General features: G+C 43.4%; 1 protein-coding gene across 1 annotated transcript; it reads left to right on the forward strand.

The window, feature by feature from the left end:
• Positions 1-284: 284 nt before the first annotated feature.
• LOC126260024 (putative nuclease HARBI1) lies at positions 285-23,461 on the forward strand. The gene is made up of 2 exons (XM_049957189.1): positions 285-439; positions 22,640-23,461. The coding sequence occupies exons 1-2, from the start codon at positions 434-436 to the stop codon at positions 23,441-23,443; spliced, it is 810 nt and encodes a 269-aa protein (XP_049813146.1). The 5' UTR covers positions 285-433; the 3' UTR covers positions 23,444-23,461.
• The last annotated feature ends 466 nt before the right edge of the window (positions 23,462-23,927 follow it).

The raw sequence follows: 23,927 nt of genomic DNA on the forward strand, positions 1-23,927 counted from the left end.
GTGGAATGCCTGCAGTGTGAGGTGACGTGCGGTGGCGAGGCCACAAGCCACCGACGACGCCGTCGGCTGGGGCCCGCGCGACCTTGCGGCGACATTCCTGCGGCGCCGTCTTCCGCGTGGCGTCTCGCCGCCGCCGCCGCCGCCGCCGCGGTTCCGCCAGCGCAGCTGCCGCGCGCGCCGCCCACGCAGGCGGACGCGTCTATTATTAGAGACGGGGCGGCCTTGCGCGCCGCTGGACGCCGTTCGACGTCCGGCACAGTACGGCGCGCCGCGGCACAGAACGGCCTTGCGGCAGCGCACTGCCTTTCTCCCCGCCAGACAATGCATTTCGGCGCCCGCATTTCACGTCACTCTGGATCTACAGATGCACTGCTTGACCAAAAAGTGAAGCACTCAGAAAGGGAGAAAAGAAAGAAACGAAACTTCACAGGTTATGAGGGTAAGTGATGATATTTCACTGATTACAAAATCGACTCCTCAATTATTCAAAATGACAGACACAATCGCATTATTTATTTTGCCGCCAACCGGTTTCAAACCGTGATGGGGTCATCTTCAGGGCAATTTACACCATTGGTATTTATCAACCGTGCACAGGCAGGATGACGACTCCAGCGAGCGACCAAATGGTGTAAACTGCCCTGAAGATAACCCCATCGCCGGTTGAAACCGGTTGGCGGCAAAATAAATAATTCGATTGTGACTGTCATTTTAAATAATTGATTATAAGTAAATTAATCGCTGTTATCTCCACACAATTATTTTGTCTAAAAAATCGAGTCAAATTTCAGAGAACTTGGCAGTCCAGGCCCCAGGCCGAAGCAACTCCTGGACCTAGATGTATCGACTGACTAGGTTTGGAAGAGTATCATAAAACCGTTCTATACTCTGGCCCTTCACTGGTGTAGCTGGTTCTTGATATCTTGACTAGTGGTATTGGGTCATACTGACATTCGAGCTGATACCAAACACTCCGTTGGGGACAGTCTGGGGATCTTGCTGGCTGTGGGAGTACCATAACAGTTCATAGATACGCACCATCTGCGAACAAGCATTGTCCTGAATGATACTTTCACTCTGCAGCGGAATGTGTGCTGATCAGATACATCCTGTCAGATTACATCTGTGTGCCGGACCTAGCCTACCGCGACCAGGGGCTATACCGACTGAACTACCCAATCACGACTCACGACCCGTCCTCACATCTTCCCTTCCGCCAGTGACTCGTCTCCTACCTCCCAAACTTCACAGAATCTTTTCAGATAAACATTAGCACTACTGGAAGTTTTAATTTACCACGAAGTTTCATATCTGTGCAGATTCCGTTGCAGACTGTAAATTTCATTCTGAAAATATCTCTCACGCCGATGAACTCTTCTCGGGTGACCAGCCGAGTGGTGGCGTCGTCTTGGAGATGGTGGGTACGAAACTCACCGAAACGTTGCGAAAAGACGACGACACCACTCGGCTCACCTCGCTTGAGGATGATGGGTACGAAACTCACCGAAACGTTGCGAAAAGACGACGCCACCACTCGGCTCACCTCGCTTGAGGATGATGGGTACGAAACTCACCGAAACGTTGCGAAAAGACGACGCCACCACTCGGCTCACCTCGCTTGAGGATGATGGGTACGAAACTCACCGAAACGTTGCGAAAAGACGACGCCACCACTCGGCTCACCTCGCTTGAGGATGATGGGTACGAAACTCACCGAAACGTTGCGAAAAGACGACGCCACCACTCGGCTCACCTCACTTGAGGATGATGGGTAAGAAACGCACCGAAACGTTGCGAAAAGACGACGCCACCACTCGGCTCACCTCGCTTGAGGATGATGGGTACGAAACTCACCGAAACGTTGCAACAAGACGACGCCACCACTGGCTCATCGCCCTAGAAATCACTGGAATACTCCGAGAAAGCCTGCAATCGCATTTATCGCAAGCTATGGCTAAGCCATGTCTGCGCAGTATTCTTTATTCCAGAAATGCTAGTCTTGCAAGTTTCGCAAGAGAGCTTCTGTGAAGTTTAAAAGGTAGGTGAAGAGGTAGTGGCAGAAGTAAAGCTTTGACTGGTCCTGAATCGTGCTTGGGTTTCAAGAACTGTCGTGTTGCAAATTGGCGTTAAATACTGTCGCATGACACGTAATACACGAGCAAGCCGGATGTCCGTCACTACCAGCCACGACCTGAAGTCATACCCGATTACTCACCAGACCATGACACCAGGAATAACACCGATTTGTAGGAAACGGACCTCTTCACACGGAGCCTCCATACTCGCCAACGATGGTGATCCGGGATACTGTAGAACTGGGGTTCGTTGCTGAACGTTACGGGAAGTCATTCGTCAGCAGTTCAAGACACTCCGTCACAGCACCACTTCGGATGCAGCCATTCGTGTTTTGGTGTTAAGCGCAGCCTACACTTGGGATTCTAATTCTCTAGTCGCCGACGAATGGCGCGAATCTATTAATTATTATTGGATTGCAGCCGCGGTTACGATGTGTTTGGTACACAATTCGGCGAACCTCCCTTCTGGTGGTCAGACGTGGTTTGGCCACTGTCACATCCCAGTGTCCCACAAATGTGGATATTCCACAGTTCGACCAGCCGGCCCAATGGAGACGCACAATGAGAACCGATTCAAACAGTATGTGATCAAATGTATCCGGACACCTGGCTGAAAAGACTTACAATTTCGTGACGCCCTCCATCGGTAATGCTGGAATTCGATATGGTTTTGGGCTACCCTTAGCCTTGATCTTCCACTCTCGCAGGCATACGTTCAATCAGGTACTGGGAGGTTTCTTAGGGAATGGCAACACATTCTTCACGGAGTGCTGCACTGAGAAGAGGTATCGATGTCGATCGGTGAGACTTGGCACGAAGTCGGCGTTCCAAAACATCCCAAAGGTGTTCTATAGGATTCAGGTCAGGACTCTATGCAGGCCAGTCCATTACAGGAATGTTATTGTCGTGTAACCACTCCGCCACTGGCCGTGTATTATGGACTTGTGCTCGATCGTGCTGAAAGACGCAGTCGCCAACCCCGAATCGTTCTTCAACAGTGGGAAGCAAGGAGTGCTTAAAACATCAATGTAGGCCTGTGCTGTGATAGGGCCACGCGAAACAACAATGGGTGTAAACCCCTCCATGAGAAACACGACGACATCATAACACCACCGCCTCCGAATTTTTACTGTTGCAACTACACACGCTGGCAGATGACGTTCAGCGGGCATTCACCAGGCCCACACCCTACCATCGGATCGCCACATTGTGTATCGTGATTCGTCACTCCACACGTCTTTCCACTGTATAGTCGTCCAATGTTTAAGCTCCTTATACCAAGTGAGGCATTTACCGGCATGATACGAGGCTGATGAGCAGCTGCTCGACCATGAAATCCTTCTCACTCGTTACCACAAAATGGAAACTTAAGACTTACTAAATATTCAAATGACAAAAAATGCTTCTCAAAATACACAAAACTGAGACTCTATGACACAGTTATCAAACTAGAATGTCTTTATACGTCTGAATCACTCATTTTGAACAGTAAGGTAGATCTTAATGAATTGGAATAGACAATACAAAAAGTAATCAGGCAACATTTAGATCCATATTACACGGAACAACCAAGGTACAGGCTAAAGAACGAGAAAAGAAATTGAAAAGTATGCCAACATTCATTTGGATGCTAAAAACAGCAGGCTAAAATTTTGTAGGTTTGTTAAAATAGCTGAGCCAATCTTATTAACTACATAGGTTGTGCAGTTCTATGAAACTCGATGAAGAAGCTAAAATTGAAACAGTCGAATGGGTCGATACAGTAAAACGACGCCTGAAGGTTCAAATGGTTCAAATGGCTCTGAGCACTATGGGACTCAACTGCTGTGGTCATAAGTCCCCTAGAACTTAGAACTACTTAAACCTAACTAACCTAAGGACATCACACACATCCATGCCCGAGGCAGGATTCGAACCTGCGACCGTAGCGGTCGTGCGGTTCCAGGCTGTAGCGCCTTTAACCGCGCGGCCACTCCGGCCGGCGACGCCTGAAGGTACATATACGTTTTGGCCTCTTTCCGTCGTAATCAAAAGAATGTCATTGTTGTTAATAATGATGACAGTGATGACTACGCCGTTGTGGAATGCGTTCAAGTGGCATTGTTGGTAGGTGAAATAGGTAACCTAGATCGCAAACTCGAAATGATAATTATGTATGTAGAGAAACGACCACCTTTCTACAATAAGTCAATGAAAGGACAGAGTCACAGAATCACAGAAAGATCAGATAAAAACTAAGAAATGAAGTCCGTCTAAATGCGTACCACAGATAGCATACAGTGACGTCAGATCTGAAATAACTTGCAAAACAAAATCCAGTATCGACCCAGTTAGTTAATCATCTTATATAAGCGGTGTAACTTGGTAAGGTACAGTACCGTCACAAACACCAGCCTCAAAACAGCTGCGAATTTTTATTATGAATATTTACTCAAGAAGCAAGCCATTATTTGTAGTACGTTATGATGGACGGTGTATAGTTGCACAGTAAGCAACATAACCAGGGAAGAGTAAGCTACCCAGACTAAAACAAAAACTTTTCAATGTCAGTAAACTTCACCAAGAGCCGTATACTTTACGATATTTTATTTTATTTTGAAAGCAACCAGTTTCGGCATTTCATTTTGCCATCTTCAGGCCGCATACGCTTTTATTCGAATAAACGAACATATCGTATAGCGCCAAAAAACACTGGATGTATGGCGCTATACGGTAAGTTCTTCTATTTGGATAAAAGCTTACAGGGTCAGAAGATAGCAAAATATCGTAAAGTATATGGCTGTTGGTGAAGTTTATTGTCACTAAAAAGTACTTACCAGCAGATTGCCTCTGGCCGTGATGGACCAACAGAGATTAAAACAAAAGCTGCTGACTGTGAAACTTAATCATCTATAAATCTACGATATCTGCCACGGGAAGATGCTTTTAACGAACACAAAAATTTTTTTCTGATGTTTACATCCCTGATGAGTATATTAAGCGATGACAAAAATATGTAGTTTGAAAATGTGTCACCTTTGCAGAATCTCAGATAGCATGAGATGTTACCCACATTTCAGAGTCAATATTCTGAGCAGCTCATGCTTAACTTATTCATTATTGTTTCTTGAGTACAGAGTTTATAGTATCAAAACTACTTTTGTTAATTAGAAAATGTGAGCTTGCCAGATGAACTCTTATTTTCTCAGCTGATAGTTTCAGTCAAAGTCCTACCGTGTTTAATTTTGGTCTTCATATTAGTTTTTCAGTGTTTTTAGGAATAAATTTGCAATAAATATTCATGTTGGTGATTTTAAAAACTGAAAAAAAAAAATGCGCCGGCCGAAGTGGCCGTGCGGTTAAAGGCGCTGCAGTCTGGAACCGCAAGACCGCTACGGTCGCAGGTTCGAATCCTGCCTCGGGCATGGATGTTTGTGATGTCCTTAGGTTAGTTAGGTTTAACTAGTTCTAAGTTCTAGGGGACTAATGACCTCAGCAGTTGAGTCCCATAGTGCTCAGAGCCATTTGAACCATTTTTTTTGAAAAAAATGCTTTGATAATAGTAAACTAGATTTAAATTTGTCAACCCAATTTCATAGGAATTCTCCCAAGTTTAGGTAACTCCCATTTAGTAAATACAATCAGAAGTACTCAAAGTTGATGCTTCCAATGGGATTGTGTGGGCAGTGGCTAAATTATAAGCAATGTTACACAAATCTTGTATGTGGTGACGAGTGGCTAATGCTCCCTTGTTCTACGACAGAGTAAATTTCCATTACTAATCCTAAATTAGTTTCAACACTACTTGGAACAAAGTAAAATTCTGTATGAGACTCACAATTACGGAAATGATAATTTGAAACTCAACTTGGTCTCCTCTCACGTGACATCTTGAGGACCATCGACAGTGGAAAGTAAGTCGATTCGGTGTTTCTAGACTACCGAAAAATTTCCTAACAGGTCTTATGCAGCACGCTGTCCTGATAATATTAGCTGCAGATTCCTCCTTTTTTCAGTCCACGATATTATTTATGAGGAAATTACATCAGGTAAAAATTGCTGTAATGTCCAACTAGACTCGACGATGTAATAACCTGCTACAGTGGTTGACAACTAGTCCTTAAAATAGAGCAATGCAGAGTTGTACACTTTAGGAAATACAAAAGTTTGGACTCGTTGGACTAGATTATCGAGTCATGTCGTACAAATATTTGAGAAAAAGAACAATTAAAGAGATGAAGTAGAACGACCATTTAGTTCCTATTGTAACTAAAATAAGTGGCCAGTTATGATTTATTGTTAGGATACCAGAAACTGAAGATTATTTACAAAAGAGACTGCTAACGGTTCATATTTAAATATTGATGAAGTCTATGGGACCTGTATCAGGGCGAACTGAAAAGAGACATCGAACGCATACAAAGAATGGCGGTGCGAATGGTAACAGAATTTTCTGATTGGCGAGAGATTGTAACAGAAATTTTAGAAAGTGACAGACAATCGAAACTCCTGAGATCCTGCTTAGGAACCCTCAATAAATGTTTTCCGTGCAGAAACTATTACTATTACTTAACTCCAGTATATCAACATCGTGTAGATAAAATTGCAAACATAGCGGCTCGCACAGAGATGTACAAGGAGTCTTTGTTCCCACATTAACGATAAAAAACCTTAATATCGTGGAATGAAATGAGCCATTTATAACGTTCTTTCACTGATTCGCAGCATATAAATGTAGGTGTACGAGGGTTATTAAAATATATATGACCCACCATTTTTTTCTCAGAACATATTTCTTTTTAAGCGTCTGCGATCTCTCTTGCCGATAAGTCAGTATATTCGGTACAGCACCAGGCAGAAGGATATCGTTACTCTCGACTAATATCGTTGTTGCTGTTGTCATTCTACTCTATGCCGTTTACGGGAACCTTGCTGTATACGGAGGCAATAAAAGTGAACATTTCTTTTCAAATACTGTTTTTTTTACATAGTCTCCACCGAGTTCTATGGCCTTACGCCAGTGTTGTGTAAGAGCATGTATTCCCTGTAGGTAAAAGCTGTTATCCTGTGACATGTTTTCACTGCACGAATTGCACTCTCAACATCTTCAAAGTGTATTCCATGTAGAGAATCCTTAAGGCCTAATGAAAAATGGCGTCCGCTCGATTCATCACGTCACACAGCGTGCCAGAGTCCTGAAAACCTGGCCAAAATTTCAAAATCTGCTCCAATATGGCAAAAAATTGGTATAATTGTGTTATGACCCTATTGGAAACAATATTTATATTAAAACCAAAAAATTCAAAATGGCGGATCCAGAATGTGGGAAAAATTAATGAAGTGGACAAAAAATGTTTTCGGTGATCATTTGTAATTTTTAATGGTAAAGTTTATTACAAAACTGCCCCCATTACTACCTTTATTGCGAAATATATATAAATCTACTTGTTCCTCTTCATTTCCTTCTTCATCTACTTCCTCATCGACATTTGCGTCATCATCTGATGCCTCGTAATCCTCTGTAGTAGGTACCAATTTTATTTTCTCTGTGTACATAACGACATTTTGCAACTATTGTTTAAAAATGGCTCATAGTCGGATTTTGGACGAATAGCTGGATTTTAAGGCTGATTCACGAAGATAATACTACACACTTTAGGAACGAATGAAAAAGAAAGTGGAATGCATTAGAATCTGAAACTTGTCTCTCATTTCCCCCCGCGTTTTACAATTTTTTGATTGCGTTTTAGTAAGAAGTTAATTAACAAAAACCAATTGTTAATTAAAGATTAAATAGTGAAACAAGTGTTCGTAATTAAGTACATCCCAAATCGGTCTCATCTCACTGAATCAATTTCAAGTTGGACTTAAAATTCAAGCCGGCCGGAGTGGCCGAGCGGTTCTAGGCGCTACAGTCTGGAACCGCGCGACCGCTACGGTCGCAGGTTCGAATCTTACCTCGGGCATGGATGTGTGTGTGATGTCCTTAGGTTAGTTAGGTTTCAGTAGTTCTAAGTTCTAGGGGACTGATGACCTGAGAAGTTAAGTCCCATAGTGCTCAGAGCCATTTGAACCATTAAAATTCAACCTTCGGAAGAAACAACTGGCCGATTCTAAGACCAGGGTTTAGTACACTGAGGTGAAAAAAGTTATGGCGTAACGATATGCACGTATTACAGACGGCGACAGAAACGTGTACACAAGGTATAAAAGGGCAGTGCATCGGCAGAACTGGCATCTGCACTTAGGTGATTCATGCGAAAATGTTTCCGAGGTGACAATGGTCGCACGGCGGGTGTAACAGACTTTGGTAGTTGAAACTACACGCATGGGACATACCATTTCGGAAATCGTTAGGGAATTCAGTATTCCTATATCCAGAGGGTCAAGAGTGTGCCGAGAATACCAAATTTCAGGCATTACTTCGCCAGGGACGACGCAGTGGCCCACGGCCTTCACTTAACGACCGAGGGCAGCTGCGTTTCGGGAGAGTTGTCAGTCTTCACAGACAACCAACAATGCTCGATATAGCCGCGGAAATCAGTGGGGTATGTGCGACGAACGTTTTCGATAGGACCGTGCTATGAAATTTGGTGTTAATGAGCTATGGCAGCATTCGACCGATATGGGTGCCTTTGGTAACAGCACGACATTCCCTGCAGCACATCTCCTGGGCTCGTCACCATATCAGTTGGACTCTAAACTACTGGGAAACGGTGGCCTGGTCAGGTGAGTCCAGATTTCAGTTGGTAAGGGCTGATGGCAGCGTTCGAGTCTGGCGCAGATCCTACAGAGCCATGGACTCAGGTTGTCAACAAGGCACTGTGCAAGCTGGTGGTGGCTCCATAATGATGTGGGCTGTATTTACATGGAAGGGACTGGGTCCTGATTATGTCCTGCAGCTTGAAGACCATTTTCAGCCTTTCATACATTTCATGTTCTCAAACAACGATGGAATTTTTATGGCAGACAATGCGCCATGTCGCCGGACCACAATTGTTTCGCAATTTGTTGGAAGAAAATTCTGCCCCATCGAACACTTATGGAACATAATCGATGGGTGAATTCGTGCACAAAATGTTTCATCGGCAATTCCTTTACAATTACGCACGTTTATAAAGGCGTCAGGACTCAATAATTATGCATGGGATTTCCAACGACTGTTGAGTCGATCTCATGTCGATTTGTGTACTACGCCGGACGAAAGGAGGTCCGTCACGATTTTAGGAGCTATCCCACGAGCTTTTTAGTTTCAGATTTACTCTAACCAACCTATTAAACGAAACTTCTTAACTCTTAATTTTTTTTTAATTTTATGTTCAAAGAGGTTGAAAAATCAGCCAACCAGTTGCAAATTAAGGTTTATTAGCCCTTGGCCTAGTTTTAGATATTTGTAAAAATACCTTCTTCAGTAGTGGTGGGCCTTGTTACATCACATGATGGTACATTACTGGTGAGCAATCATTCTGAAATACGATATATGTAATCTGGCTACTATCTAAAGCCATGGCTTGTGATAATTCTTGTTTTGTCCATTTTGTTTATGACAAGAGCCGCTCGGCTTCCTCTAATCTAATGTACCGTCATGCGATGTAACAAACCCCACCACTTCTGAAGAAGATATTCTTACAACCTAGGTCAAGGGCTAATAAACCTTTATTTGCAATTGGTTGACTGGTTTTTTAACTTCTTCAGATTTACACAGTTGCTGTTTCGCAGCCATGTTTAAGAGTTTGAAAACTATATCCAATTTTTCGGGATTTTGTTCCAACATGCGTCGGGTGCTTTGGGAACTATGGCAGATCGTCCCGATCCTGACCGATCACGGAGATCCGTTTCTGCGCTTCCTGACGCTGTAGCTCTCTTTTCCATAATGTAACAGCCCTCCTGTCTACATCAACATTATCATATACGGCACACAGTCGTATATGGATGTTTATCATGGTTTCTTTTTTCCGCAAGAACCCAATTACAGCGCGTTGTTTGTGACGAATGTCTGGCAGTAGACACCACTTTGGTCTTTCATTACGGCTCTGCTATCCGCAGAAACTTCTCCACACTCAGAAGAAATATCGTATTTCAAGTCATATAATGACGTTTTCCTATGTACGTAAGGAACTATAAAAATTTTCGGCCTCCGAATCTCGGAGAATGAAAAATTCTTTATTTGATACAGATTATTGACCACATCGAGTGTAGAGGATATGAAATGATGAAGAGACTGGCACAAGATAAGAAGAAATGTAGCGAAGCGTGAATAAGAGAGGGATTTTAAACGTTACTCGCGTCTGTTTTCAAAAATGGTTCAAATGGCTCTGAGCAGTATGGCACTTAACTTCTGAGGTCATCAGTCCCCTAGAACTTAGAACTACTTAAACCTAACTAACCTAAGAACATCACACACACCCATGCTCAAAACAGGATTCGAACCTGCGACGGTAGCGGTCGCGCGGTTCGACGTTTTTTCGCAGAATTTTCATGCTTACCGGTGAAAGAGATTTTTTATCGCGTTTCTAAAATTTCAGCGTGAGGCATGTGGTCTTTATTTATGGGCTAGAGTTTGGTAACTACAATCCGTCGCAGTTCTTCGTCTCTGTTGCCAAGATCTAAACATTGCAGTAATGTTCCCGTGAACGACACAGAGCAAAATAACAACAGCTACCAGATTACTAGTCGATAACGGCTGATATCTTCCTGTCTGGTACCGTGCCGGATATCCTGAGTTATCGGCAAGAGAAGTGTGCGACGTTTTATCTTTCTGTCACCCGTTCCCAGACACGTCTGTTGCGCATTCTCTTCCTGTTGATATGAACGTGCGTAACACGTTCCTGTGTTCTTCTTGGTGACAGAATTCTCCCAGACAGTCTATAATTATCATGATTATATGACGCCACTTTAAACGCTTCTTTTAACTTTATTTCCAATATTTACTTGCACTTTATCGTCAAACCATGTCCAGAGTACTTTGGATTTTGGTTTGCACGATATCGTCAGACCATGTCGAGATTACTCTGCTACGTCTGTTTCAACTTCACAAACATTTCATCCATCTTTTCTAAGGATTCCCCTGAACTTCTTGTACCTTCAGATAACTTACTCTAATACTGATGTATTGTATTGCCCAATTGTGATAATTATTCACCTGTCACAGTCTAAACCAGTACCGGAAATTTTTGGACTTCACTTACAACTACCTGATAACAAATTTTGGTTTCAAAATGATGACGACGCGCAACACCAACAGACGAAACTCTAGCGTCTAGCAGGCCCTTCATGTGTTCCACACGCCTTCGATTTTACACTGCGAAAATGCATTGCTACACTCATCAAAATACCGTCACTACAACGTAGCATCATGACTGTTTGTAAATCCGTCCTCAATGAACGTGCGGCCCTCCACAAGCAAAGGAAGACCTTGACACCTGCGGTGAATGGAACAAGGCCGAAGAATTGCGGTGCGGTGAAACACATCTTGTTACCCGATGATTCGTGGAATACTATCGAGTGTATTGTTGTGACGCAAGCGTGGAGGTACGGAGAATACTTGTGAACAGCATTTGGCGAGCTGATTGTGCTCTATAGCTGAAATCACAAGAGTTAACGTGTAGTGTGATTCTGTTTATCCTCGAATGCACGATGTTTGCACGTTATATATCGTAGACAGGGTCTTATGTATCGTCTAACACAGAAAGATTGCTTGGAAATGAGCAAAGAGCGTATCACCATTACATAGCAGTCATTCATGGCATGTGTCGTTTGTGCAGAGGCATGGTATCTAACAATCTTTACCTGAAATTAATTAAATGCTTATGTCTGGAACTCACCAGCGTTGCGACATTCGAGACTGGTGAATTTTCTTGAAAACTAGTCTCCCTTCAACAACGGAAACAGTTCATCATCTAATCCATAGCAATTTTATAAGATCTCACCCTGGAAGGAAAGGCAGAACATAAAACGAATTATACATCTCTTCGCAATTTTCGCCATCCATTTTTCGTTCACTGCTAATACTGGCGTCTTCAATTCATCTCGAAAGATTAAAGTGTTGGAATGTACGCACTGAAGTACGTGGGGGTGACAAATGTCATGGGATACCTCCGAACATGGTGTTGGACCTCTCCTTTTGCCCGGCATAGTGGAGCTAGTCGACATGGCATGGACTCAACAAGTCATTGGAAGTACCATGCAGAAATCCTGATCTGTGTTGCTTATGGAGCCATCCATAATTGCGAAAATGTTGTCGTTGCAGGATTTTTGCACGAACTGACCTATCGATTACGTCCCATAAACGTTCGATGGGATTCTGTCGGGCGATCTGGGTGGCCAGATCACTCGAGATCATTCGGTCGAATTGTCCAGAACAATTCTGACCTGTTGACGTGGCCCATGGGCATCCACAAAATTTCCGTCATTGTTTGGGACCACGAAGTCCACGAATGGCTGCAAATGATCTCCGAGTAGCTGAACATTCCCATTTCCAGTCAATGATCAGTTCACTTGGCCCGGAGGACCCAGTTCATTCCATGTGAACACCGCCGACACCATTATGGAGCCACCACCAGCTTGCACAGTGCTTTGTCGACAGCCCGGGTCCGTGGCTGCGTGGAGTCTGCGCCACATCGAATCCTACCACCAGCTCTTACCTATCGAAATCGGGTTTTATCTGAGCGGGCTACGGTTTTCCATTCGTTTAGAGTCCAACCGATATTGCCACGAGCACAGGAGAGGCGCTGCAGGCGATGTCGCGCTGTTAGCAAACGCACTCGCTTCGGTCGTGTGCTTCGATAGCTCATTAACACCAAATTTAGCCACACTGTCCTAACGGATACGTTTATGGCACGTTCCACATTGATTTCGGTCTTTATTTAACGCAGTTTTGCTTGTCTGTTAGCACTGACGGCTCTAAGCACACGACATTGCTCTCGGTCGTTAAGTGAAAGCCGTCGGCCGCTGCATTGTCCGCGGTGAGAGCTAATGCCTGAAATTCGATGTACTCAGCACACTCTTGGCACCGTGGATCCAGGAAGGTCGAATTCTGGAAATATTTCCGAAACAGAAAGTCCCACGTGTCTTAGTTCCAATTAAATTCCGCGTTCAGAGTATGTTAATTCCCGTCGTGCAGCCATAATCATGTCGGGAACCGTTTCACATGAATCACCTGGGAACAACTGACAGCCGGCCGCGGTGGTCTAGCGGTTCTGGCGCTGCAGTCCGGAACCGCGGGACTGCTACGGTCGCAGGTTCGAATCCTGCCTCGGGCATGGGTGTGTGTGATGTCCTTAGGTTAGTTAGGTTTAAGTAGTTCTAAGTTCTAGGGGACTTATGACCTAAGATGTTGAGTCCCATAGTGCTCAGAGCCATTTGAACAACTGACAGCTCCGTCAACACACTGCCCTTTTATACTGTGTGTACACCATCCTACCGCCATCTGTATATGTGCATATCGCTATCCCATGACGTTTGTCATCTCTGTATAGACCCTAGCATGTCCTGATGCCAGCCTGTAAGTCATTTCTTATAACAAGCCTTTAATCTGCGTAAAAAGTTCCTGAGAATGCTCGTTTGGAGCACAGCGTTGTATGCAAGTGAACCAGTAACTGTGGGAAAACCGCGAAACAATTGGATCGATGCGTTTGAGATGCGGTGCTGCAGAAGGATGTTAAAAACAAAATGGATTGATAAGAAATGAACAGTTTCTCTATATAATCGGCGATTGGAGGAACATATGGAGAACATTGATCATGAGGATGGAGAAAATGAGAGGACATGTATTAATACGTCCAGAAATAACTTACAAGGTACGTAAGGGAGCTGTAGATGGTAAAAATTGTAGTGGAAGAAAAAGATTATCCAACAAATAATTGAGGATGTTGGGTGCAAATGCAGCTCTGATATGAAGAGATACTCACAGGAGGAGAATTCGCGGATTGCGGCGTCAAACCAGTCAGAGCACAGAAATAAAAACAAAGAATTCAGCAAAGAACTTCCTCAATTCAGTTTCCAGCATTCACTGTGGCTTCTCTAGTAATCTCAAAAGAATCACTGTTACATCCGCAAGCGCAGACTATTATCAAACACAGTTCTTTTATCCACATGTTATTTCTTACACGTTACTTTCTGTTTCTTGTCGTGCACCTCATTACTTTTTGATGATTTATACCCGTCTCTCCGACCTAGATTTAATCCACCAGCACATTCATTCTACGGAAGTTCTGCTTCAGAAATATTAGGAATTTAATTCTGAATACGGAATTCAATTTACGAATTAACTTCATTAATTTTTCTTTCCCTGTATCTCATTTTCTGTGACAATGCGGAGGTCCTTTTCAGTTTTCCTGGATCATGGATTGTTAATTTCATCCAGCACCACGATATCGATTATACAGGATGTCCCAGAAATGTTGGGAAAATATTCAACGGGTTGTAGAGAGTATCTCGAGGAAAAAATCGGGGATAGGAACCCGTGTCCAGAGAAATCATCCAAGGACGCTACAGATCATCGAAGCTATAGGCGTCAGCGCCTGTCACTAGGCCATCCCCTCGGCAGCACATGTAATACTGTGCAGATGGACCGTAGGCGAAACGGCTCGTAGTGTTGCACAGAGTCCATAACTCGCAACTGCACAATGCTGTGCTCTATACATACATTCTCAGAAATGTACTTCTCAGATTAAGGCTTCTATCTGATACTAGCAGATTTCTCTTGGTAACGAATCCACGCTTGGTCTTTGGCAATGGGCTTTTTATGTCGTCCTTGCTTCCTATCAGGAATCCTGTACAACGTCAAAACTCCCACATTGCTGCAGCCGGAAAAATATCCTGCAAGAACGGGACCAACAACGACTGTAGAGAATCGTTCAGTGTGATAGAAGAGCAACTCTTCCGCAAATTGCTGCAGAGTTCAATGCTGGGCCATCAAAAAGCGTCAGCATGCGAAATATCATCGCTATGGGATATCGGAGCCGAAAGCCACTAATGTACCCTTGATGACTGCACGACACAAAGCTTTACGCCTCTCCTGGCCCCGTCAACACCGACATTGGACTGTTGGTGACTAGAAACATGTTGGCTGGTCGGACGAGTATCGTTTCAGATTGAATCGAGCGGATGGACGTGTACGGGTATGGAGAAAACCTCATGAATCCATGGACTCTGCATGTCAACAGGGGCCTTGGTTCAAATGGCTCTGAGCACTATGGAACTCAACTGCTGTGGTCATAAGTCCCCTAGAACTTAGAACTACTTAAACATAACTAACCTAAGGACAGCACACAACACCCAGCCATCACGAGGCAGAGAAAATCCCTGACCCCGCCGGGAATCGAACCCGGGAACCCGGGCGTGGGAAGCGAGAACGCTACCGCACGACCACGAGATGCGGGCAAACAGGGGCCTGTTCAAGATGGTTCTGTAACGGTGTGGGGCGTGTTCAGTTACAGTGATATGGGACACATGATACGTCTAGACACAGCTCTGATAGGTCACACTTACGTAAGTATCCTGTGTGATCACCTGCATCCATTCATGTCCATTGGGCATTCCGACGACTTGGGTAATTCCAGCAGGACAATTTGACACACCACATGTCCAGAATTTATACAGGGTGGTTTCAGGAACTGTCTTCGAAGTGTAAACAGTTCCGTCTGCCACCAGACGCCACAGACATGAACATTACTGAGGATATCTGCGATGCCTTGCCACATGCTGATCAGAAGAGATCACCCCCATCCCCTTCGTACTCTTACGGAATTATGGACAGCCTTGTAGGATTCATGGTGTCCGTCCCATCCATCACTATTCCAGACATTAGACGAATCCATGCCTCGTCGTGTTGCGGCACTTCTGCGTGCTCGCAGGGGCCCTACACGATGTGAGGCAGGTCTAAAGTTTCTTGGGCTCTTCACCCCCCCCCCCCCCCCGATATATATATATATATATATATATATATATATATATATATATATATATATATAGTCCGGAATCGCGAGACCGCTACGGTCGCAGGTTCGAATCCTGCCTCGGGTATGGATGTGTGTGATGTCCTTAGGTTCGTTAGGTTTAAGTAGTTCTAAGTTCTAGGGGACTTATGACCTCAGATGTTAAGTCCCATAGTGCTCAGAGCGATTTGGTTTTTTTTTGTGTGTGTGTGTGTGTGTGTGTGTGTGTGTGTCTGTAAGGTGGTCTATTGATCGTGACCGGGACAAATATCTCACAAAATAAGCGTCAAACGAAAAAACTACAAAGAACGATACTTGTCTTGTTGAAGGGGGAACCCAGATCGCGCTATGGTTAGCCCGCTAGATGGCGCTGCCATAGGTCAAAGAGATATCCACTGCTTTTTTTAAAATACGAACCCCCATTTTTTATTACATATTCGTGTAGTAAGTAAAGAAATATGAATGTTTTAGTTGGACCACTTTTTTCCCTTTGTGATAGATGGCCCTGTAATAATCACAAACATACGGCTCACAATTTTAAACGAACAGTTGGTAACAGGTAGGTTTTTTAAATTAAAATACAGAATGTAGGTTCCAATGTGATACATGCACCTTTGTGAACTTATCATTCCTGAGAACGCATGCTGTTACAGCGTGATTACCTGTAATACCACATTAATGCAATAAATGCTCAAAATGATGTCCGTTGACCTCAATGCATTTGGCAATACCTGTAACATTCCTCTCAACAGCGAGTAGTTCGCCTTCCATAATGTTCGCACATGCATTGACAATGCGCTGACGCATGTTGTCAGGCGTTGTTGGTGGATCAGGATAGCAAATATCCTGCAACTTTCCCCGCAGAAAGAATTCCGTGACGTCAGATCCGGTGAAGGTGCGGGCCATGGTATGGTGCTTCGACGACCAGTCCACCTGTCATGAAATATGCTATTCAATACCGCTTCAACCACACGCGAGCTATGTACCGGACATCCATCATGTTGGAAGTACATCGCCATTCTGTCATGCAGTGAAACATCCTGTAGTAACATCGGTAGAACGTTACGTAAGAAATCTGCATACATTGCACCATTTAGATTGTCATCTATGAAATGGGGGCCAATTATCCTTCCTCCCATAATGCCACACCATACATTAACCCGCCAAGGTCGCTGATGTTCCACTTGTCGCAGCCATCGTGGATTTTCTGTTGCCTAGTATTGCATATTATGCGGGTTTACGTTACCGCCGTTGGTGAATGACCCTTCGTCGCTAAATAGAACGCGTGCAAAAAATCTGTCATGGTCCTGTAATTTCTCTTGTGCCCAGTGGCAGAACTGCACACGACGTTCAAAGACGTCGCCATGCAATTCCTGGTGCATAGAAATATGGTACGGGTGCAATCGATGTTGATGTGACTTTCTCAACACCGACGTTTTTGAGATTCCCAATTCTCGCGCAATTTCTTCGCTACTGATGTGCGGATTAGCCGCGACAGCAGCTAAAACACCTACTTGGGCATCATCGTTTGTTGCAGGTCGCGGTTGACGTTTCAAATGTGGCGGAACACTTCCTGTTTCCTTAAATAACGTTAACTATCCGGCGAACGGTCCGGACACTTGGATGATGTCGTCCAGGATACCGAGCAGCATACATAGCACACGTCCGTTGGGCATTTTGATCACAATAGCCATACATCAAGACGACAGCGACCTTTTCCGCAATTGGTAAACGGTCCATTTTAACACGGGTAATGTATCACGAAGCAAATACCGTCCGCACTGTCGGAATGGTTTTTTTTGTTTTTTTTGTTTTTTGTTTGTTTGTGGTGGTGCTGAAGTCTGATCAACTTCGTTGATTTTTACTTCTGTAGGGAATGGAAGGGGTAAAAATTTTCTCTTTATTTATTTATTCTTCTTTCAGCTGTAGTTTGGGCACACAGAAGGGTCCTTTAACTCGCTGCTTTTGGTGTGTGTTTGAAAACATGTGTGTAGAAGTGCTAAAGGACGATATGTCCTTAAATTATGGAGAATTACGTAGGGATATCATTTACGGAGGCTCAAATACTATCGCCTTCGGTACTTTATATTTGTTGTTGCGTAAGGGTTCTACCGCACCTACTGTGGTGAGTTGTGGTGTACTGTCACGTATCATGTCCAACTTCCGAAATAAGGTTCGTGCCTTCTCCTTGACCTTGTCTGAGAGGTAAGATTCGCTTAAGGCTCGATGAATGTCATGATTTCGGATCCACTATTGGGCTCCTGTGATCCATCGTAGGCATCTGCTTTGTACAACCTGTAACTTCTTGTAGTTAGTGGCACACGTAGTACCCCAAGAGGTCGATCCATACAAAATAGATGGTTCGACTGTGGCATGGTACAACTGGAGTTTCGTGCGTTGGCTGAGGTATGAGCTCTTCAGAAAAGGGAGGAGAGCTCCCAGCATTTTGAGGCCAGACGTCTTCTTCTCCATAATGTGATGACTATACAACAGTTTGGCGTCGAGATGCACTCCCAGGTATTTTACAGTTGATGCCCAGGGGAGTGGCTGGTCTGATATCCGCAGGCGGTCATTGACGATGGGTCTCCGACGTGTGAAGACAATAACTTTGGTTTTTTCTGCATTGACCGTTATTTCGTTCATGTGGGTCCAGTGGTCCACTGAATCTAGTTAGCGCTGCATCCGTGTGACGAGGTGGTCCATTCTGGTGCCTGCAGTCACGAGCGCTGTGTCGTCGGCATAGAAACTGGCAGTAACATGTGGCACCGTCGGGAGGTCGTTAATATATAAATTAAACAGCAGTGGAGAGATGACCGATCCTTGTGGAAGTCCTTCAAGGACAGGCCGTGTTGTTGAATTCTTGTCATCTATGCGAACATATAATCTGCGATCCTGAAGAAAATTGTCAAGAAGTTTTAAATAGCAGTCTGGTAGGGGAGTGGTACGTCGGAGCTTGACGATCAAGTTGCGTCGCCATACTTTATCGTAAGCCTTCTCTATATCGAGAAAGACTCCAATAGTATGTCGTTTGTCGGAATGTTACGTGATACCACGTACTTATACGTTTGTGTCTATTACAGCGCCATCTATCACAAAGCGAAAAAAGTGGTCCAACTAAAACATTCATATTTCTTTACGTACTACACGAATATGTAATAAAAAATGGGGGTTCCTGTTTAAAAAGCGCATTTGATATTCATTTGACCGATGGCAGCACCATCTAGCGGGCCAACCATAGCGCCATCTGCTTTCCCCCTTCAAGCTAGACAAATTTCGTTCATTGTAGTTTTTTCGTTTGCCGCTTATTTCGTGATATATTTGGCCCGGTCGCGATAAATGGACCACCATGTATGTATCCGTCAAAATGTTTATTACATTTTAAGCCGAGGCGACGACTTCTTATCGATTCTTCCCTGCCTTCCGTAGTTGTGTGTGTCTAGTGCGTTACACGTGCCTGTGTGAGAAGCAACATCTCTGGCGGTGCATCGAGGAGGCGGCAGCGGCGGCGGTGGCGAAGATCGGAGGGAGCCGGTACGATAAAGATAAGTTAACAGCTGGGTATGGCGAAACAGGACGAACAGCGCCTTCACTACCAGCGGAAGCTATATTTCTCCAGTGTTCGTTTTGGTCACGGCCTTAGCGTTTGTTGCCTGCTGCAATGTTTGGGGGGAAGGAGTCCGGTTACATGAATTCCATTAGTCTTTATGTCCGTTGATTTGTGAATCAGGTGACTGACTGCTGTGCGCGGCTGAGTATTTAATGCTGCCCGGACAAAATTCAACTTGCCTTCGCCTTTTGCACCCTTCAACCACAGTGGTCGTAATACGAGAGCTTCTGGCTTTGCCTGATCTCGCTGGCTTCCTAAAGGGCTGATTTTAATGTGATTACTGATTGAGCTCCTTCCTTTTATTTATTGGTACTTTTTATTAACTGTATATTTGTGCCTTTTAGTTCCTCTATAATTGTGGTATTCTGCGTTATTTATTGCAAGTGAAATTGGGCCGCTTGAGTTCAGTTGCAGTGGCCGAAGGCAGTTATGCAACTATTGTTATTTATGCTTTTGTTGTACTGGTGGATTCTGTGAAGGTTGTCCTGTTTCTTCATAAGATTATTGTTAATTGAAGTTTAGCCCTTTAGGATTCGTTAAATAATTTTTTGCTGTAACGGTGTCTGAGTTTTCTTATGGCTGGTTCCTTGAAATTCTGATTGAACTGAAATGTTTAATTAGCCATATGTACACCTGAGTCTAAAGTCAATTAAATTTACTGGCTTTTTTTTGCTGCTGGTTATTTTAGCAGTTGGCTTTTTATTTATTTATTTATGGGGGAGTGGATTTAAACCTTGTATGTCTAACACACATGCAAATTGTGTTATAGATTCCTTGCTTAATATGTTGCATAAGCGTCTAATAGGCGTTAAAATCTGTTTAGTTCCAGTTCTGTAGTGGTAAGTTCTTTCTTTCTACACGCCAACATACGGCTCGGTGGCATGAAAGTTATCGGCTGTATTTGTTCGCTGAGCCTCTGATTATAACTGAGTAGCAAGTTGATTAAAGCTTGAGGCTGCCCTTTAATTCTCGTGCTCTTTCTTGAGTAGGGATCTTTGTTACGAGAGTTAAAGGTAAGTTGCTACTCTTTGGTATGTTCTTGTAAGGGATTCATTTATAATTCTTAAAACGCTTATTTGGCCCTCACTAATTTAGTGCCTTTTGTTAGCAGCACTAACTTGCCTCAGCTTGCGGCGGATTTCTGTACACCTCAACGGCGCAGGCACTTGTTGATCAAAAGGTGCGTTTACACTGCGATTTGTATCGGCACATGTATGAGATACATGTATATGCGACTTTGCGACATGTATCGCGACTTGTATGAGTTGACAAGTATCAATTTCATACATGTATGAGCGTGCGTTTACACTGATTTGTATCACTGTGCGATGGCTTCCGACGACGATTTGGAATATTTCACATTTTTATGTGCTGGTACACTTGCTCTTTTGGAAGATGATAGGAAGAAAAGGCGGAGGAAGCGTAGGTGGTGGCAGAGAGAGTTTCTTCGCAAACGCGCTACTCACGGAGCTTACGCAATGCTCGTTCAGGAATTAACGCTAGAGGATGGCGCATATTTTAGAAATTGTGTTAGGATGAGTATGGAGGATTTCCGCGGTTTGCTATCTCTTGTTGCTCCTCTTGTGTCCAAAACCAACACAACCTTTCGGGAAGCGATTCCACCAGAGGATCAGTTGGCAGTAACACTCCGTTTTTTGGCCACTGGGGATTCCTTTTCGACGTTAATGTATCTGCATAGAATATCAAAAAGTGCCATATGCAACATTATTCTTCGTGTTTGCGAGGCCATTGTGCAAGTTTTATCCCAAGAAGTGAAGGTAAAAGTTTATATATATATATATATATATATATATATATATATATATATATATAATACATTATATAATGTATGTAATACATTATATAATGTATGTAATACATTATATAATTTTTTCATGCATCTGGCACGTATATCAGTTTTTTACTATTATTCCGGCGGCCTCGCGTGATAATGTTGACAACGGATGCTAATGCCGACAATCGTGTGTGAGACGTTGGCATTAGCAATCGCGCGACAATGCAAATGTTTTGTCATGAAATCTTCGTTTTACGAGGGCAATTTTTTTAACGAGAGGACGAGGGTACATACAAGTAACTGTCAACCAGGAACAGCAGCACAAATTTTCTACCGCGCCGTTGATGTTGCCAACATAACCACGTGAGGATGCTGGAATAGGAACTAAAATTTTAACGGCACATACATTTTGCAGCATAAATTTCTCAAATTTTGCTGAAATGGGTTAGCTTTTAGTTCTTTGGATCGACTGACATGCTTCACAGTAATACAGTATCACAATTTCTGAGGACACTTTCTTCACAGTAAAGATATCCAACAACATTAATTTGTATTTAGTTTTATTAAGTAGTACTTGACAGCACATTACATGCATATTTCAACATTAATACATGTTTTTAAAGAATACATAAATTATGATGCATTTGCATCTATTAGTTCATCGTTTGCCTCCTGCAAACATCTGTATATTCCGTTCTCAAGTCTTGCCATAATTCTAGTATGGCCATTTTCATAAAGAAATCTGAGCTTATTGGCGACCAAGTCACCCAAGTGGGTAAACTGGTCCCTTTTTCTGCCTGCTAAATTGTCGCCAACTTTTCTTAAGGTCTGTAAAAGACCTTCTCGGTCTTCATCCAGGTCTCTCCTGGCTCTCTTCAGTGCACTTGATCTACCACTTCCACTCGGAGTGGTACAGGGTGACACGGTTGCACATCCACTTTCATGTGGAGGCACAGAGATGACTGGAGTGGTTTCCACTTCCACAATGTCTTCTGGGGGCGTGGCAAATGTCACCTACTCCATTTCTGTGACATCGAAAGGGAAACTAATGCTTCCTTCTCCTTCTCCTTCACCATCTCCTTCTGTGGCTGGGGCTTCCATGACCTTTAAAATACATAACACATTTCTAAGGCAAAGTGAGCTATATGTTATACATACATTATAATCAAAGTATCTTAATATATTTAGAATTTTTTTGAGTGTCCATGCGTAAATTAAATTAAAAGAGTAACAATTTTCTTTCCAGCTTCCTGCTACTGCAGAGGAATGGCTGAAAATTGCCAAAGAATATGAAGAAAAATGGAATTTCCCCAGGTGTTTGGGAGCTATAGATGGGAGGCACATTGACATTGTGGCACCACCCAACAGTGGAACAGTTTATTTTAATTATAAAGAGCGCTTCAGCATTGTTTTGCTAGCAATTGCTGATGCTAATTATAGAATAATTTACGCTGATGTTGGCACGCTGGGGAGGATTTCAGATGGTGGTGTCCTTAAAGACACCACATTTTACAAAATGTTAGAAACCAAAACTCTAAATATACCACCATCAACTCCTCTTCCTGGTAGGAGCAAGCCTGTTCCATATGTTTTCGTCGCTGACGAAGCCTTTGGCCTAGAGGAAAATATTGTGAAACCATTTCCAGGTCTGCATGAAAAAAATAGTTGGCAACGTATTTTTAACTATAGAGCATGCAGGGCAAGAATAGTAATAGAAAATGTATTTGGGATTATAAGTGCTATTTACAGAGTGCTGAGGAAGCAAATGCTTCTCAGTCCGGAAAAGGCTACAGTGGTGGCACTAGCCTGTGTTTATTTACATAATTTTCTTCAAAACAGAAAATCTCAAAGTTATCGTCCAGCAGGAACATACGACGGAGAGGGAGATGATGGCAACGTAATACCTGGGTCCTGGAGGGACACCCCTACTGTGCTGGAGCCACTGCCCAGAACTGGCCGAAGAACTTCATTGCTGAATGACAACAGAAGAGAATATGCTGAATACTTCTGCAGTATTCAGGGCTCCATCCCATGGCAGTATGGAAAATAAGTTCCACATCATTGTTAAATGATGACATAAAGTAATAAGCTCTATTCTTCTGCAGTATTCAGGACTTCACACCATATCAGTATGGAGAATCATGTTTTTCAGTGAAATTGTAAATATTCACATTATGTAAAGCATTAGCACGAAAAAATGTTGCCAAATATATGATTAATAAAATAATGTAACAAATTTACTTACTGGTACTACTTCATGTGTGCTCCTATGAGAGAGTGGTTTGTAATTGTCTGTTATGAACTGCATACTTTCAAAAGCATACCATGAAGTGTGGTACACATTGCTTGTAGCACTTCCAGTTCCTTTGCTGCTCTTCCTTTCCGATAACTCGCGACTATATTGGCTTTTTAAATTATGCCACTTGTCCTCACATTCCTTGGTTCAAATGGCTCTGAGCACTATGGGACTCAACTGCTGTGGTTATCAGTCCCCTAGAACTTAGAACTACTTAAACCTAACTAACCTAAGGACA

The sequence above is a fragment of the Schistocerca nitens genome, chromosome 5 (assembly GCF_023898315.1).
Source record: "Schistocerca nitens isolate TAMUIC-IGC-003100 chromosome 5, iqSchNite1.1, whole genome shotgun sequence".
NCBI lineage: Eukaryota > Metazoa > Arthropoda > Insecta > Orthoptera > Acrididae > Schistocerca > Schistocerca nitens.